We start from the raw sequence: 14552 nt of genomic DNA, 5'->3' as shown, positions 1-14552 counted from the left end.
TTCTCTTTTTTTCCAATGTCTTAGAGCTAGACCTTTCCCTAGAATAATTCTCAGAACGAGGATTATATTTTTTACAGAACATGCACAGCTTAAAGCCAGCACACCTTCCACAACAAGTGGGAACACACAGATAAACTGCAGCCCCACAATATGGGCAGTCGCCCTCTGAGGATGCAGAGGTTAAGAAATAACAGCATTGAGCTCTCTGCTGTTAGTTTCTTCCAGCTCCTTTAAAAAGGAGGAAAAAATACCCAAACAAAAGAACTGTTTTTTTATTTACAGGATAAGCAGGAGCAAGCTGTGTTGTTAAAAATAACAACAATAGTAATAATGTCCACAACCTATTCTGTGCATGAAATACCAACTGGCTGAGACAAGGAAAGCGACTGATGAAATGAAAGCATGATGAGGGTGACGGAAGCAGGTGGTCTGTGGCCATAACTCATCTGGGTTTGGCACAGAAAACGCACGAACGAGGGCAAAACCTGAAAAGAGCGAGAGAAAGAGGAGACAGAGAAAGCAAACAGCCAGCAAGTTCAACATCTGCAAGTAAAAAACTCCAAGGCCTTTTTCTGAGGATGGGAAGCAAGAAGACTATAGCTAAGTAAGCATCCCAATTGCATTATTGCCCTGAAAGCTTTCCAGGTTGTTATAAAGGAAAATAAAAGAGGGGGAAGGGCTGCCCAGCACCGCTCATGTGATTCAGGCGTCAGCAAGCATTCTTGGGGTTTTTTATATATAGATATATATATATACACACACACATATATATAAAAATATACATAAAATAATGTCTTCCTTTATATTTACATATACATATATATATTTATATATAAAAAGCCATATATATGTATATAAAAGGAATATATATATTTATATAAAAATATATAAAAAACAGTGAGGTGGGAAAAAAGCTATAATAAAAAGAGGCCTTTAATTAAATAAGATTGCCACTCTGGGATCAGGCCTTCATGCTTGTCAGCTTACTCTCAAAATAAACATCTCAAACCGGGGCCTCAGTGGTGTCACTTACTCCGGCAAGGCACACTGGGTAATCCCTCGCTATCTTGACAGCTACATAATGTTCAAACTGTTTCACGGGTGAACGGCGGCACTTGCGCGAAAGAAAATATTAATGCTGGGAATTAATAGAAAAAGGGATGGTGGTTTACAAAAGCCAAACAAGGAAAAGGTGTCAAGTTAGTACCGGCGTTAATTGTTAGGGAAAATAATTGCGGAGGGGCACGGGTTTCGGCGGCGCTCGCCTGTCTGGCTGTCAGAGGGGTAACATCTCAACTAGGCAGGCGGGGGACAGGGGTCAGCAGCACGGGATCATACAAATGACGGGCTGACACGTCCGCGCCGGCAAACAGATGGACTTTCACCTCCGCGGCGGGAGCTGGCGCGCACCGGAGCTCGGTGGCGTTGGGTCGGGTGGACCTGCATGGCCAGGAGAGAAATGATGTGGCACTACCGGCCCCTTTTGGAGCCTTCATGGCTTCCCCCAAGTTATTCCTGGGACGTTGACGAAGCTCCTGTACCTCCCTGGCTCAGGGTGCCTGTTTCTGTTTTCCTTTAAGATACCCCAGATTGTGTCCAGGTGATCAAAAGAGGTTAAAAAGGAGACAGGGAATGAGAAATAAGCCAGGTGGAAAAGCCCTGGCTGACAGGACAAACAGCACAGACTGCAAATTATTAAGTGAATTTGAATTCAAGGCTCGAAGCCCTCTAGATTCAAGACCGGAGAGATGTCTGGATCTATTAAAAGCTATTTATTAGAGACAATCTACAATCTAGAAAGCCAATCTACAAGCCAGAAAAGCACAACTTTTCAGACAAGTGCCTAGTGATTCTGGAGATTAACCTGTCTAAAAAAGGATATATTTTTATAGTTTTCTTTTAAGCATGACAGCCATCTGATAGTCTTCTGAAGAAGCCAGGCCATTAAAAACATTTTAAAAAATAATGTTTTTCAGCAGCCATTTTCTACTGAAGGCAACCAAGTCAACTTTTAAGCACGTGCATCCAGGCTCTTCTGCAATGCAGGGTCTGAACCGGGTCATCTCGGTCACATCAGCTGTAACCACGTGTCAGCAGGGTAACGTGAGAAGACTGATTTTGACTGGTTTCAACTTCTTGAAACCAGCTGAGGATTTAGCCCAAGAAAAATACTTCTCTGGTGGGAAAAGCAAGGTGTGATGCTTTGAGGTTAATTTAAATGTTATGCAATGACAAGAAGGTTTTCACACAGTAAAATATATAGACAAAATATATAAAAACTGAACAGAATCATCTACTTCTCAGCCTAAAAAAACCCAGTAAGACTAAAACGAAAGGATGACCTCTAAAAAAATAAATCATTCCATCAGCTAGACCTGTTTTCTGATTAGAGAAAGAACATGCATCTCAATAGCGATGCTCCCTTGAATTCATTTCTGTAATATCTATTTTACTTCTTTTTTTTTCACGACTACTAAAAAGCAACCAGTGCAGGCAGACCAAACATCAGCTAAAATCTGAGCAAGCTTCAGTGAGCAAAAGTTGCTGGGGCACACCAGGAGGACAGGGTTTAGTAGCCCAAGAAACTGTTAATGGTGTTTTTAAATGGATACTGCTGCCCTCTAGCAGCTACCACGAGATGTATCACATCGACAGTGTTTAATACCATCACACGCTTGCTTCATAACGAGGGAAAAAAAAGCCTAACCAAAAAAAACCAGAAGACTTAATATAATTTCAGACCACACACTATATTATAACAGCAAACTTACTGGAATTGTAGCATATGAAACGAGTCTTGTTACATAAATAAATAAGAAAATACCACCAAGTTGCCTTAAAATCCTGGAAAAAAAAAAAAAAATCTAAGAACAGTGCTAAATATAACCTAGACCATCTTAAGTTTTGGTTAAAAACCTAAATTTTAATCTGAAGAAGGAAATTAAGGATTTATTTTATATGCATATAAAGAACAAATTTCTTAAAATCTTCCTAGAAATAGAATTACTGAAGTTATTTACAACAAGGAGCAAAAGACACTTTAAAATGGAACACACACTTTTCAAGTGGGAAACCACTATATTCTTGTAGTGAAATAGCTGAGATCAAGGTTTAAAGAGGAAATTGGAAAAAAAGTATTCTGCTGGCAGGAAATTCAGGTAATTTTTGAAAGTTTTTGTGCCCAGTTAGTTTTACATGGCCAGATGGAAGTGAAACAGTGCTTGGAAACACGCATCACCAATAGACTCCAAGGGAAAAATAAACCAACAAGCAAGCAAAAAAACCAAAAATAAACCCACCACAACAAAAAACAATAAATCAAAGAGACCAGAAGTGTGAAGAATGCATACAAACCCACAGTTGATGGGGAAAAAGAGAGGCGGGGGAAAAAGCCTGATATGAACTTTAATAGAATGAAAGGAACAGATTCAGGATGTTCTGTGCAAGACACTTTAGAAATAGTGCTTAAAAAGAAAAAAACAGCTAAAATAAACAAATGAAGAAAAAACCCAAGGCCCTACCGAAACACCGTAGGTCTAACTGAACACCGCATTCCCAGTCGGGGCTTGGGTATGAACACACAGGAGGGCGCCAGGATAGGGGAGAAGCCACTTCTACGTTACTAGCCAGCACTGAGGACCTTGGGTGTAAACAGTTGCGTGTTGTATTCTTAAAAAAAATAAAAAGCCCTTATAAAATCTCCTTATAGGGGCTCCAGAAAGACCCAGTATGAGCTGTTACAACAGGCAGCTGCCCCGAGAGCCAGCTCTGGCAACTGCTAAAGCTTGATCAGTTTAAGAAACCTGTTATCTAAATTACAATTACCTACAAAAGAAGAGTCATAGGATATTCTCTGGGCCCTACCTATTCTCTCCCAGTGCTGCCATCCCTGTATTTCTTAACCTGCCATTAGTTTACTAAAGGTGCTAGACACATGTTGGATTAATCGCTTTTGTTTTAACTTAATTGTGCATTCATGTCCCAGGGCCAGCCCCGGAGGGAGCCTTGCGGGGATCACCATGTATAAGGGCAAGGTTTCAGCCGCACACATTTAACTTCCAGAAGCTGGACTTGCTCACAGCACAAGCCGCTGTACGCAGAGCTACACGGGATCCAGAAAACATCAAAATAAGTACCCAGCACCATTCAAATTCTTAGCATTTGTAAATTAGCCATGATTACGCCTTTCAAAAAGAAGTGTGAAAAGTTGCCTAATACGTCTCAATAATTAATAAATCTGAAGGACTAATGATCTAGTTGCACATACCCTGAAAACAGAGGAAGTCTAAATTAATCAGCATGTTTGCAGGGAGCGATTCAGCCTAAATGCTCTGAGCATTTGCTTTCCAAACAATGGACTGGCTCTAGGCTGACAAACGCCCAGCACAGCACAAACACATCCCTTCCTCCAGCACCCCGGTATCAGCATGGATCCAGGCAGCTGATAGTCCAGAGCCGCGAGCAGTGGGCTACTGCAGGTTCATTGCTGCATAGAGCTTAAAAGGACATGCTATTTTGTCCTCTTTCATTTTATTTTGCCCCTGGGAGACTGACCTTTGGCACAGCTGGCGCTGATGTGAGGAACTGCCCATGCAACAGAGCAGCAGGGCCTCTCTGCCAGCTCCAGAAGCCCACAAGGACCGGCAGTGGGTGGTGTTAGATGTGAGAGCAGATGATGCTGTGATCTGGACAGGGGAGGCAGGATGCACCCAGAAAGGTGACAGCACTTTCTGTACTCCTGCAACCCACCCTGCTCATTTCGTGCGTTCAGCCGTATCACGAGAGGAAAGAAATGAGAGCAAAACCATAGCGCAGCAACAGGAAGCAAGAAGGGAAACCCAAAAGAAAAATAGAGATAGGGGCACAAAGATCCTGTAAAAATCTAGAAAACACAAGGCCATGTGGAAAAGAGAGACACAAAATTCAGGCTGAAGCAACAGAGCTGAGGGTTAAAAAAAAAAAAATAGCAACCACAGCCACTCACCAGTTGACATCACATCCGAGAAACATATTTCTTGTAACCACACCATACAACAGATGAAAAAATACACCCAAACCTTGAAAGTACAGGATTTGGAAACAGGAGGGGCTTCTCACCCTTAACAGGCACTCAAGACCCAGTTTCCGGGGTTTTTTGCAGCGGTAGAGCTGGGTTTGTCAACTCAAGGAAGGTAACACTTCCTTACAGCTGTGGCATCATATTGCTGCGCTGTGCCACAGCATCACTGTTGTGCAAAGGTGACTCGTAACAGGCAGCAGTCAAATCACCTCGGAGCCCTGAGGGAGCAGGACATTTCAGGTTTCATTAGATTGGCTCAAACGAGCATGAAGCTTCACCCTGCCCTGTGAAAGCGAACCAGCAAGTAGAAATGGGCTCCAGCCTCTCCCAGTTCAAAGCAAGTGGAGTTGGAAGTTGGGAGCTTCACAAGAAAAGGCTCAACAAGGCCATAAAACCACTAAGGGGGCAACAAAATGGCAACACTTCGAGCAATGGTGATTAAGAATGCTTCAATATTTTTTTAAAGCCAAATAAAATATAATTCTCTCTCTTTTCTGCAGGACTACCAGTGCTCCACAGATATTTAATTAATAAAATACATTTCTACTTCCTTAGTGCTTACAGTATTAAAACTACATAGATCACAAACTCATCTAGTAACAGTAATACTATAAAAAGTACAGAAAACCCAAACTTTTGGTATTGTATATACACACACAGATCCCTAGCCTTCAGTGTTTGGTTCATCAACTACAAGAACTGTAAACATGGGACCCACGCGCCGTCTAACATTCAGCCCAAAGCTACACGCAGGCGACGTGAACAGCGCTTGCCAAGCACACCCTACCACCTGCTTAGTTCCTAAAGTACGACTGAGTTAGAGTCTATCCCAAGAAGCAATGAGGAGCAAATAAATTAGACTCCAAGCAACTGATGACTAACAGGTAACACCTCTCTCGTCCTGCATCCCTAAGAGGGGACGCTGCAATTTTGACCCAAAGAGGGATTTTTCAGAGCCTCTCCCCTTTCTGCTACAACCAATATCCTGCTCTAACAGGGCTCTTGCCCAAGTACATATATTGGGTGTTGCTGTATGGAGGCTTTTTTTCCCCACTTACACTTAAAAAAAAAAAAGAAAATAAAAGGCGAGGAGTAAAAACCACTGTGACTCTGACATTCCTCCTGCATTGCTTATGCGCTTTACAGGAAGCAACAGGGAGCACACGCAGCTGAGCCAGGCTCCTGGGCTGATGCACTGCACCCTCTCTAGAGAGAGCGGGTACAGGAGAGGAGCTACAGAAGGTCAGGGGGTGGAGAGACAAGGCAGACAGACAAAAAACAAAGCAAGAGACAAAAGTGAAGAGAAAAATAGGAAAGAGTAGATGTTAACAAGGGATAAAGAACAGTGTGAAAGAAGGGGGGGGGGGGGAAAGAGTAATAAAGATCTGGTAAAGCAAGGAGGAAATTAAATCACACCGAAGGGAACATATCCTGGAAAGAGCAGTACCTAGCGAGTCAAAAAGTCTGGAGAAATACCTGGAAAGCTGCGAAAAAGTAAAGTCACTTGCTGGTTTTATAGCTTGCAGTTATCAGCAGAACTACTGCTCACCTTTACTCGGCCAAGTGTAATTAATTCCTACTTAATAACTGTTAAGCATATAATGAATAAATTCAGGGAGAGCCCCGTGAATTTGCTGAGTAGAACCAGGAGCTTTCAGCAACAGCTGTTTCCAATGGCAGAAACGTTTCTCCTTTGCCACGCACCTTCGATTTATTCCGGTACACTTGCACACGCGCCCAGATGCGCGCCCAGATGCGCGCCCAGATGCGCGCCCAGATGCGGGGCTCTCCCCGGCCGCGGCTCCGGCGGCTGCGGGGAGCGGCCGCGAGGGGGCAACCACGGCCCGCGCTGGGGGGGGCCCCTCGGTGGGAGCGTTCGGGAAGCGTACAAGTAAGGGCAGGCGTGAGAAGAGGGTAGGAGACCACACTTAAGTGACCTTTTCTTTATCTTTGATTAGATACAGAACATCCCATCCCCCCCCCCCCCCCCAAAAAAAAAAAAAAAAAGTAAACCGATGGGTCTGATGCCGGCTTCGAGACTTTTTCGGAGCAATTGCTGAGATGGTAACAACCCGATACCAAAATTCTGGAAATTTACAAAACTTACGTATAAAATCCGATCTAGCCTAAAGATGCTGGCATACACTTTTCGCTCAAACTGAGATTTTCATGTGAACATTTTGTTATTTAATGTATAGCATGCTCCACACAGTATTTGGAGTTAGTTTCCATCCATGACCAGGAAAGAAGTTACCGCTAGTTATGACCACTTTATTTGAATAAAAGGACATCGCTACTCCTGCCTACGCACTCCAGCACTCTGCCACCGCTCCTGCTTAACCAGCGCATTTTTGCAGTTGCTCACACAAGGCTGACCAGAGAAGGTTTCAAACTCTGGCACACACGTAAAACACAGGACCAGCAGCTCAGCATTACCCACTGGGGAGCTCCAGCGCCTCGCTGCACACAGAAAACCATGGGGGCGAGGGAGCGACACCCACTCCCAGCTGCGTCACGCAGCATTGCCTGGTTAGCTCCAGAGGTTTGCTGTTCCCAAAACGTGAATGGGGCCGACCTGGCCTTCAGCCCAAGCCGCAGTCTGACTCGCAGGGTACACGGGCTGCGGACAGCATGTTCCTATATTCAGGTTATTCAGAATAGGCTGTACATCCCAGCACGGCGGCTCTATCTGGCGTTGTGGTAGGGGGAGAAGAGGGAAGTTACATTCTCCTGGCCCACAAGTTTTCTTTGAGGTTTTGTCATGCTGGAGAGATGAGCAAAGGTGACAGCTTCCCGCGTTTAAAAGCCCATTGCAAAAAGCGCAGTGGTTGCAGGTCAGGCCTGAGTGTCACGCAAAGATCCTAAACAACCAGCACGACAGCAGAGACCTACGAAGATGTGCATCAGCGGCATGCTTGTTTTTTTAAGGAGCCACCACTGCAGCATGATGGTGACTGAAGAATAATCATTAAGTCACTATTTTTCTCCCTCTCGGTGTCTCTGCAAACAAAAGCAGGAGTTTTGTTGAATGACACACCACCTCACATACCTGAATGACCACCGAATGAGTGGTCATTTGCCCCAAAGCAACAGAGACCATCAAAATACTTTTTTTCCCCCTTGCTTATGTTGTTTCACTGTGTTGTCCAACGCTTCACTAAGACAAGCATTTGCTTTCTTACGCAACAAAACACAGCCTAGAGCAAACTACGCTTCGTCTTCTTTAGAAATACCACTCTGCTGGAATTGCTCATTTGTAGCACCTTTTCCATACAAGCACTTGGACGTGTCCTGGCTTGTGCAGCTTGCTAGTAAATCTGACAAACTGCTACACTGCTAGGAAATCCATGCTTCTGTTTAAAGAGTAAAGATCTTAATCTAAGTACTCATTCACTCCTTCCAAAAGGGAGGTGGGAGGAAAACCAAGCACACACTTGGCCAGGAGTTACTGTTTGTTGAAGACATGAAAAACCAGCATGGAAAAAGTTAACTGAGGTAATAGATAAGGGAAATCCCCAAAACAAGCACCCCATTCAAGGTTTCTAAATCCGTACGGGTCCCTCTAGATGCAAAATTTCACAGGCTGCGAGCTGTGCACACTCTAAAACTGTATGAATAAACCCTATTGCTTCACCTCAGAGCAATTGCTCATGCATTTTGCAACACAAAAGTATTTGAACTGTTTCTACTTGCAGAAGAAAATAATAAAGAAGAAATCTAAAATGCGGAGAGATGGGACATATGGCAGAGCTCTCTGACAGGTCCAGATCAAAAGCCCCGAAGCAGCTGCTGCTGCAGAGCCCTGCAAGCCTGCGCAGAGCCTCCGGCAGGACAGCTCTTCCCTCCGCAGCAAGTGAAGAAATGACCAACCGGCTGTTTATAAGCACTTTTACTCTCTGTTGCAACAGCCTGAAAAGAAGCCAGGCTAACAGCAGGCACTTTCACACAGTTTTTCCAGCAATTCCCCAAAACTCTTCTAATTTGTTTGATGACTTTTTTTTTTTTTTTTTTTTTTTTTAGTGTTGTCCCCCTTAGGTTGCACCCCAGATTAGAGAGCAGATTGCTGGCTCACAGCCCTGCTGCCATGGTTTCCCTTTTATTAAAACCTTTGCAGATAACCTAAAAAGCACTCCTAGAACACCTCCATTACTTAATAAATTTCAAAATAACCTTTGGCTTTTTTTTTTTTTCTTTTTTTTTAGCTGAAGTACTATTTCTCAGAAATCACTCTGCAGCTCCTGAACAGGTACAGATGCTAAGTCCAGCCAAGGAGGCACCTTGCAGCTGCAAGGGAGGAACAGCAAGCAGAGGGCAGCTCCCTCCCCTGTGTACCTAAGGTGGATAAACCCAATTGTTGAGTGCTCTGACCCAGGCAGGGGACGCAAGTTAATGACTTGTTGCATCAGAGATAAAAAAAAGCCAATTGCTGCCAAACTGAAGCCAGTAAAAGGAGAGCAATGTGAACTTTAAAGGAAATTGGCTGAAAGGTGGGGCTCACCACAGCGATCTCTGATAACCAGGTTCCGGCCTTCCTTCAGGTGGATGGTCAGCAGGTAGGCAAAGGGGCTGGGCAGGTCACTCAAGCAGTCGTTTGCTTCCTCTAGAGCCTAAGGAGAACAAAGAAATCAGTCGCCACCGCACAACTCCTGAAGCAGACCGTGACTGAAGCAGGGTTTCTCTCGGTTTTGCACAAAGTTCTCATTTTTCCTTAAGGCAAGCTTTTACAGAAAGTAAAAAAAAAAAAAAAAAAAAAATTTAAAAAATTTCTTTCCCAGGCTTTGTTTCATTATGCAGAGAGCTAATTATCAGCTACAGGTACGCTCAAAGCAGCAAGGGGTAACACAAGGTGGGTTATACCTGAAAATGAGCGGTAATATTAACAATCATAAATGCATGCACAGGTTTTCCAAATCCTACCAACTTATTGCATTTTTTTTTTTCTAGCTGTTTCTTGTGCATTCATAGAATATCTCAAGTTGGAAGGGACCCATAAGGATCATCGAGCCCATTCGTACTCATCTGATACCTCAGGAGGAAGCACGTGTTTACAAAGCTACCGAGGACAGCATTTCTTTACGCAGTTCCAACAGAGAGAAGCACAGCAGCGAGCAGTGCTAGCTAGCAGGTTTGGCAGTAGCAAACTCCAGAGGGTTCTTGTTCATCAGAGATGCTGCCGGGGTTACGCGCCTCAGCATCAGCATCATCCAGCACGTTCAGTGAAAACAGCCTCTGGACAGCACTTGAGAGGTTATCAGAGGGCAAAGGTAGAGAAGTTCATCCGGGATAAGCTAATATGCTTTACATGAGCCGAGCACACGTCAAAACTGCCAATACTTTTTTGGGCTGCCCTAAAAGTGTTTCTTTTGTCCATCAAGCCCTGGAGCCGTGCTATGGTATTTGTTGTCTTTATTTTAATCCAGTTTGTTCCTAGGCTGCTAGTTGAGTATTTATGCTGATGCTTTCAGCAGTTATCAGCACAACACAGAAATTATAGAACACTTTACAAAAACAAAATCCAGAACATTTGGGGCTGTTTAAAACATTAGCAACTGCTTTGCACTACTGATTAAGAAAAAAAAAAAAACCCACAACAAAACACACAAAACCACCACTAAACAAGCAAAAAAAAACAACAAACCAAAAAAGCCACACTGGAGGAATCTATAGAAGCTTCATCTGCTTCATTTTTAAATTTGTAAGAAGCAAAGAACCTAAACCTAAAATAAACTGTTCCTCTGATCAAGTGTCAGAATGCTTTAAAAGGAAAGGACTTACCATCTGATCATCAAAAATTTGTGATGATGTGGAAGAGTCTAGATCCATTTCTCCACATGGGTACTATTAAAAAAAAATACAATGAATTAGACAACAGTAATACAGGGATCAAGAAAATACTCCTAGTTTCAGTCAAGAAAGAACTCATACGTATATGCAACCAGTGAAATTCTTTTACTTCTGCTTATAGAGCCTTCCCCTCCATAATTTAGATATAAGTTTCTTTTTCCTGTTTTACAGTAACTACACGCAGTTTTTTGAGTTTAGCCTAAAAAAATAAGTGCCATCTTCCAGTATTGGAAAACATTCTTTTCCTCCCCAGTAGAGACCTGTGCTTTCATTGCTGAAGGTCCTTACCATGAACTCTCCTGATGCCTGAAGGTTATTGCATCTGGTGACTTATCAGTCAGCACTGCAATGCTGACCCCCGTTCCTGAGCAGAATTTTATTTGTTGAATCTCCAAGTACCCTCGCTAAGACGAAATTAAAAATGCCAGAAGTGGTGGGCAGGAGCAGCAATATCCTGGGGTTGGAGAGCCAGCTGCTCTCTCACTTGGCTACACTCTCCTTCATCGCCCAAAAGGCAAGGTCCAGGAAAAGTTTTGCTCTGGTTTGGTTTTTTTTGTGTTTTGTTTTATATTAAAAAAAAAAAAAAAAAGAAAAAGCTCCACGGGAAAGTTAGAAAGAAATGGTCAAAGGGAAAGGGGAAAAAAAGATGTTGGCCTTGTACTTCCCCCCACTCTCTGCAATAACTGAAAGATCCAAGGAATTTTTATCTAGTGCCCAGCATCGGAGAGGAAGAGAAACATTTCTTCCTAAATACTGACTCATGAAAAACTTGAGGCTACGGTGGCACAGCGTCTAGACTGTCTGGACGCACAGAAGCGATTCGTCGGTGAAGACACCTCTGATGCTATTTTGACTGCTAGAACAGTCTCTGATCATCATTTTAGCTGAAGAGGACCTACGTGCCTGGGCAGCCCCTTTGGTCTAATGCCAGGCAGGGCCCATTCAAATACAAAGATTTATGCTAAGAATAACCTCAGTCTACTGAAATGCACACAAGGTGGAATTCGATCTTCATGTGAAAATGTTATTATGTGCAGCGTGGTAACATCCAAATCTCTCAGATGAGAGCTGCATTGTGTGGAGCACTATACAAACATAAAAAAAATAAAGAACTACCTCCTGCACCAAAGATCATAAATCTCAGAGATATTGCTATGCTGAGATAAATATAAATATGCTTTTGTGTAATTCTTCTCCTCCTCATCCTCCCCCCAAAGACATTTATTACTTATCGGGAAGTACAGCAATCCAGTATTGCAAGTAAAATTTCACTTGCATGACGGATGAAATTTAACATTATGGTTCCCACAGTAATTGTAACTTGGCCACCTTGCAAAAACGCATTAAAAGTAGAAAAATTATCATCATAAAGAGCAGCAGAAGAGACTTCTCGCACAACTGAGCTGAGTTACAGCTGCTAGGGGAACCCTAACTTTGAATTTCCTGACTAGTATGCATAAAATCTCACTTGTGTGCATTAAACCTAGTCTTTCTCGTAGTCTCTGCCTTCACAGGAATCTCCTTCAGGCACCATCATTGGCACTGGTAACGGTTTCTCTTTGCAGCTTGTTTTACATGACATAAACATAGAATCAAAGAACTGTACGGAAAATAAGAAAGTACCCTACCTGCTAGCCTGATATAATCTATAATAAAAAATTTACCCTCAAAGTTATGATTTGGTATTTATTCTGCTTTTTGTTCACTTGCATTACATTGACAGATTTTGAACATAGATTACAATTTTAAATAAAAACGCTCGTTTTTTCATTTTAGCTCCATATAATGGAAATTGCTATTATTCTAGGTAGCTAATTGCAATAAGAACACTGAATAGAGACAAGAGCCTTGCTGAAAATATGGTCCTGAAATCTTGAATTTTTATCTGACTGCAGTCAGTCAGTTTTCTGAACTTTAAAAGTATAAACGGATGTGGCCACATCCACCAAGCGGGTCACAGTCCCAAATGCATCTGTATAAAAACAAATCAATCAAGAGTCCATATATATCAAAAAAAATCAATCAAATATTCCTCCTGACAAGATTTACAGCCTTTATCTCTTCTTGTTTTCTGTGGTAGAATGATTCAAAATACCAGGGCACTGAGTGCATCAGCAACGGGACGAGGCTAAGGGTTGCCTGTGACTCACTGCAAGGTGTTAGTAGGAAGATGAAGCAGCAGTGTTAGAGCACTTCAGCAACGATGCGTGACCACGAACAAAACCCAACTGCAAAAAGTGGCATTACTGGTGCCCTTTGCAACCTGAATCGATCAATGCAACTTCAGTTGCTTCTTCAGCCTTCAGCTTTGCCTAGCCGGGCTGCGACAGGGAACAGATAAAGTAACTGTCTCAGCAAATGGAAATATGGTGCCTGTGGCAAGAGCCATTACTGAAGATGGCACGCTCTGAGCACTGACAGCTCTGTATTGAGAGTTTAGACGAGTGTAAAAACCACAAGCCCACACTGAGCATATGCACGAGTCTCGGAAAGTATCTGATGATAATGGGTGACCAAAGATAACCAGGAAATGAGTAGGTGGCATGTGACAAGCAATTCAGGGGGAAAGAAAGCTCAACCTACATTTTTGCTTTTTTTAGTTTGTTTTGTTCCAGGGATCTGCCTTCCTTCTGATTTACCTCACTGATTAGTGAATGATGCTCACAAAAGAACAACGCACGCTATTGTCGTGCTCCTCACAGCAACCCCACCCAGTACTGGAAGACCAATAACCTCTGCAATAAACTGTCCCATCCAAGGCCCACCGAGTACAAATTTTGTAGCTGTTCAATGAAGTACGTGAAAAGCTGAAAATTGAGGGTTTTACCAAATTCAGCTTAATTTTTTTTTCAATATTCCTTATCTCTTTTCTACTTTTCTTTGCTTCACTCTCTGCTATGTAATCTTTAGAAAAATAAAAAATCTTTCTGCATTTAAAAGTTGTAATTAGAAGCAGATTATAGGAAGGAAGGTAGGACATTCAGATAGCAAGGTGATTTGGTATAAAAGTAAATACTAAATGATTTACACCCACACACGTATACAAATACACAATTTGGGAAAGCTTTAAATGCTGCAGAGAGTAAGCCAGGCTCAGACTGTGCATCTGGAGGAAACCTGAAGTCAAGCTATTCCATCACTATATAGGTACCTCCTTCTCCTAAAGCACGTGGTTTGCCCAAACTCAAAGCAGGATTTAGGAGTAACTTTGGTCCTGCCATGGTAAATTTTAGGTTAGAGTTTCTGGTCTACAACAGCAGGAACGAACAGCTGCTATCACTAAAACCACCTGAAAAAAAGCCCTAAAATAATGACATGTTCGTAATGTCCAATCTACCATATACTGAGTTGCCACAATTTTTGAGTAAAGTTTAAGCACGGAAACAAAATTATATACCATTTTAGCTATTTTTCTTACACAGACCTCTGAATAATTGTACACTCCTGGGAGTTGACGCCAACGTGTTAATTTAGCAACACTAATCTAGAAGTGATGGTCAGTAACTACCAGTCTAATATCTGCATCACAACAAACTAGGAGCTAACACTGATTTGATAAGAATACAGGCCTTTGAGATGCAGAACAAGCAGTTTTGTAGCAGAAAGGACCATTGTCCCCGTAACAGCAGTAACCATCATGTTGAACGTG

At 42.6% G+C, this 14552-nt stretch overlaps 1 protein-coding gene across 1 annotated transcript in view; it reads right to left on the bottom strand.

Moving 5' to 3' along the window:
- Positions 1-14552, bottom strand: part of MCTP2 (multiple C2 and transmembrane domain containing 2) — a 125181-nt gene that overhangs the window by 91449 nt on the left and 19180 nt on the right. Inside the window, exons 4-5 of the mRNA XM_075100636.1 lie at positions 10835-10897; positions 9558-9666 (exon numbers count right to left, since the gene is read on the bottom strand). Of these exons, the coding sequence (XP_074956737.1) occupies positions 9558-9666; positions 10835-10897 (172 nt within the window). The remainder of the gene's footprint in view (positions 1-9557; positions 9667-10834; positions 10898-14552) is intronic.

Source organism: Phalacrocorax aristotelis, chromosome 7 (genome assembly GCF_949628215.1).
Source record: "Phalacrocorax aristotelis chromosome 7, bGulAri2.1, whole genome shotgun sequence".
Taxonomy (NCBI): domain Eukaryota; kingdom Metazoa; phylum Chordata; class Aves; order Suliformes; family Phalacrocoracidae; genus Phalacrocorax; species Phalacrocorax aristotelis.
This window is presented reverse-complemented; position numbering and strand designations above follow the sequence as displayed.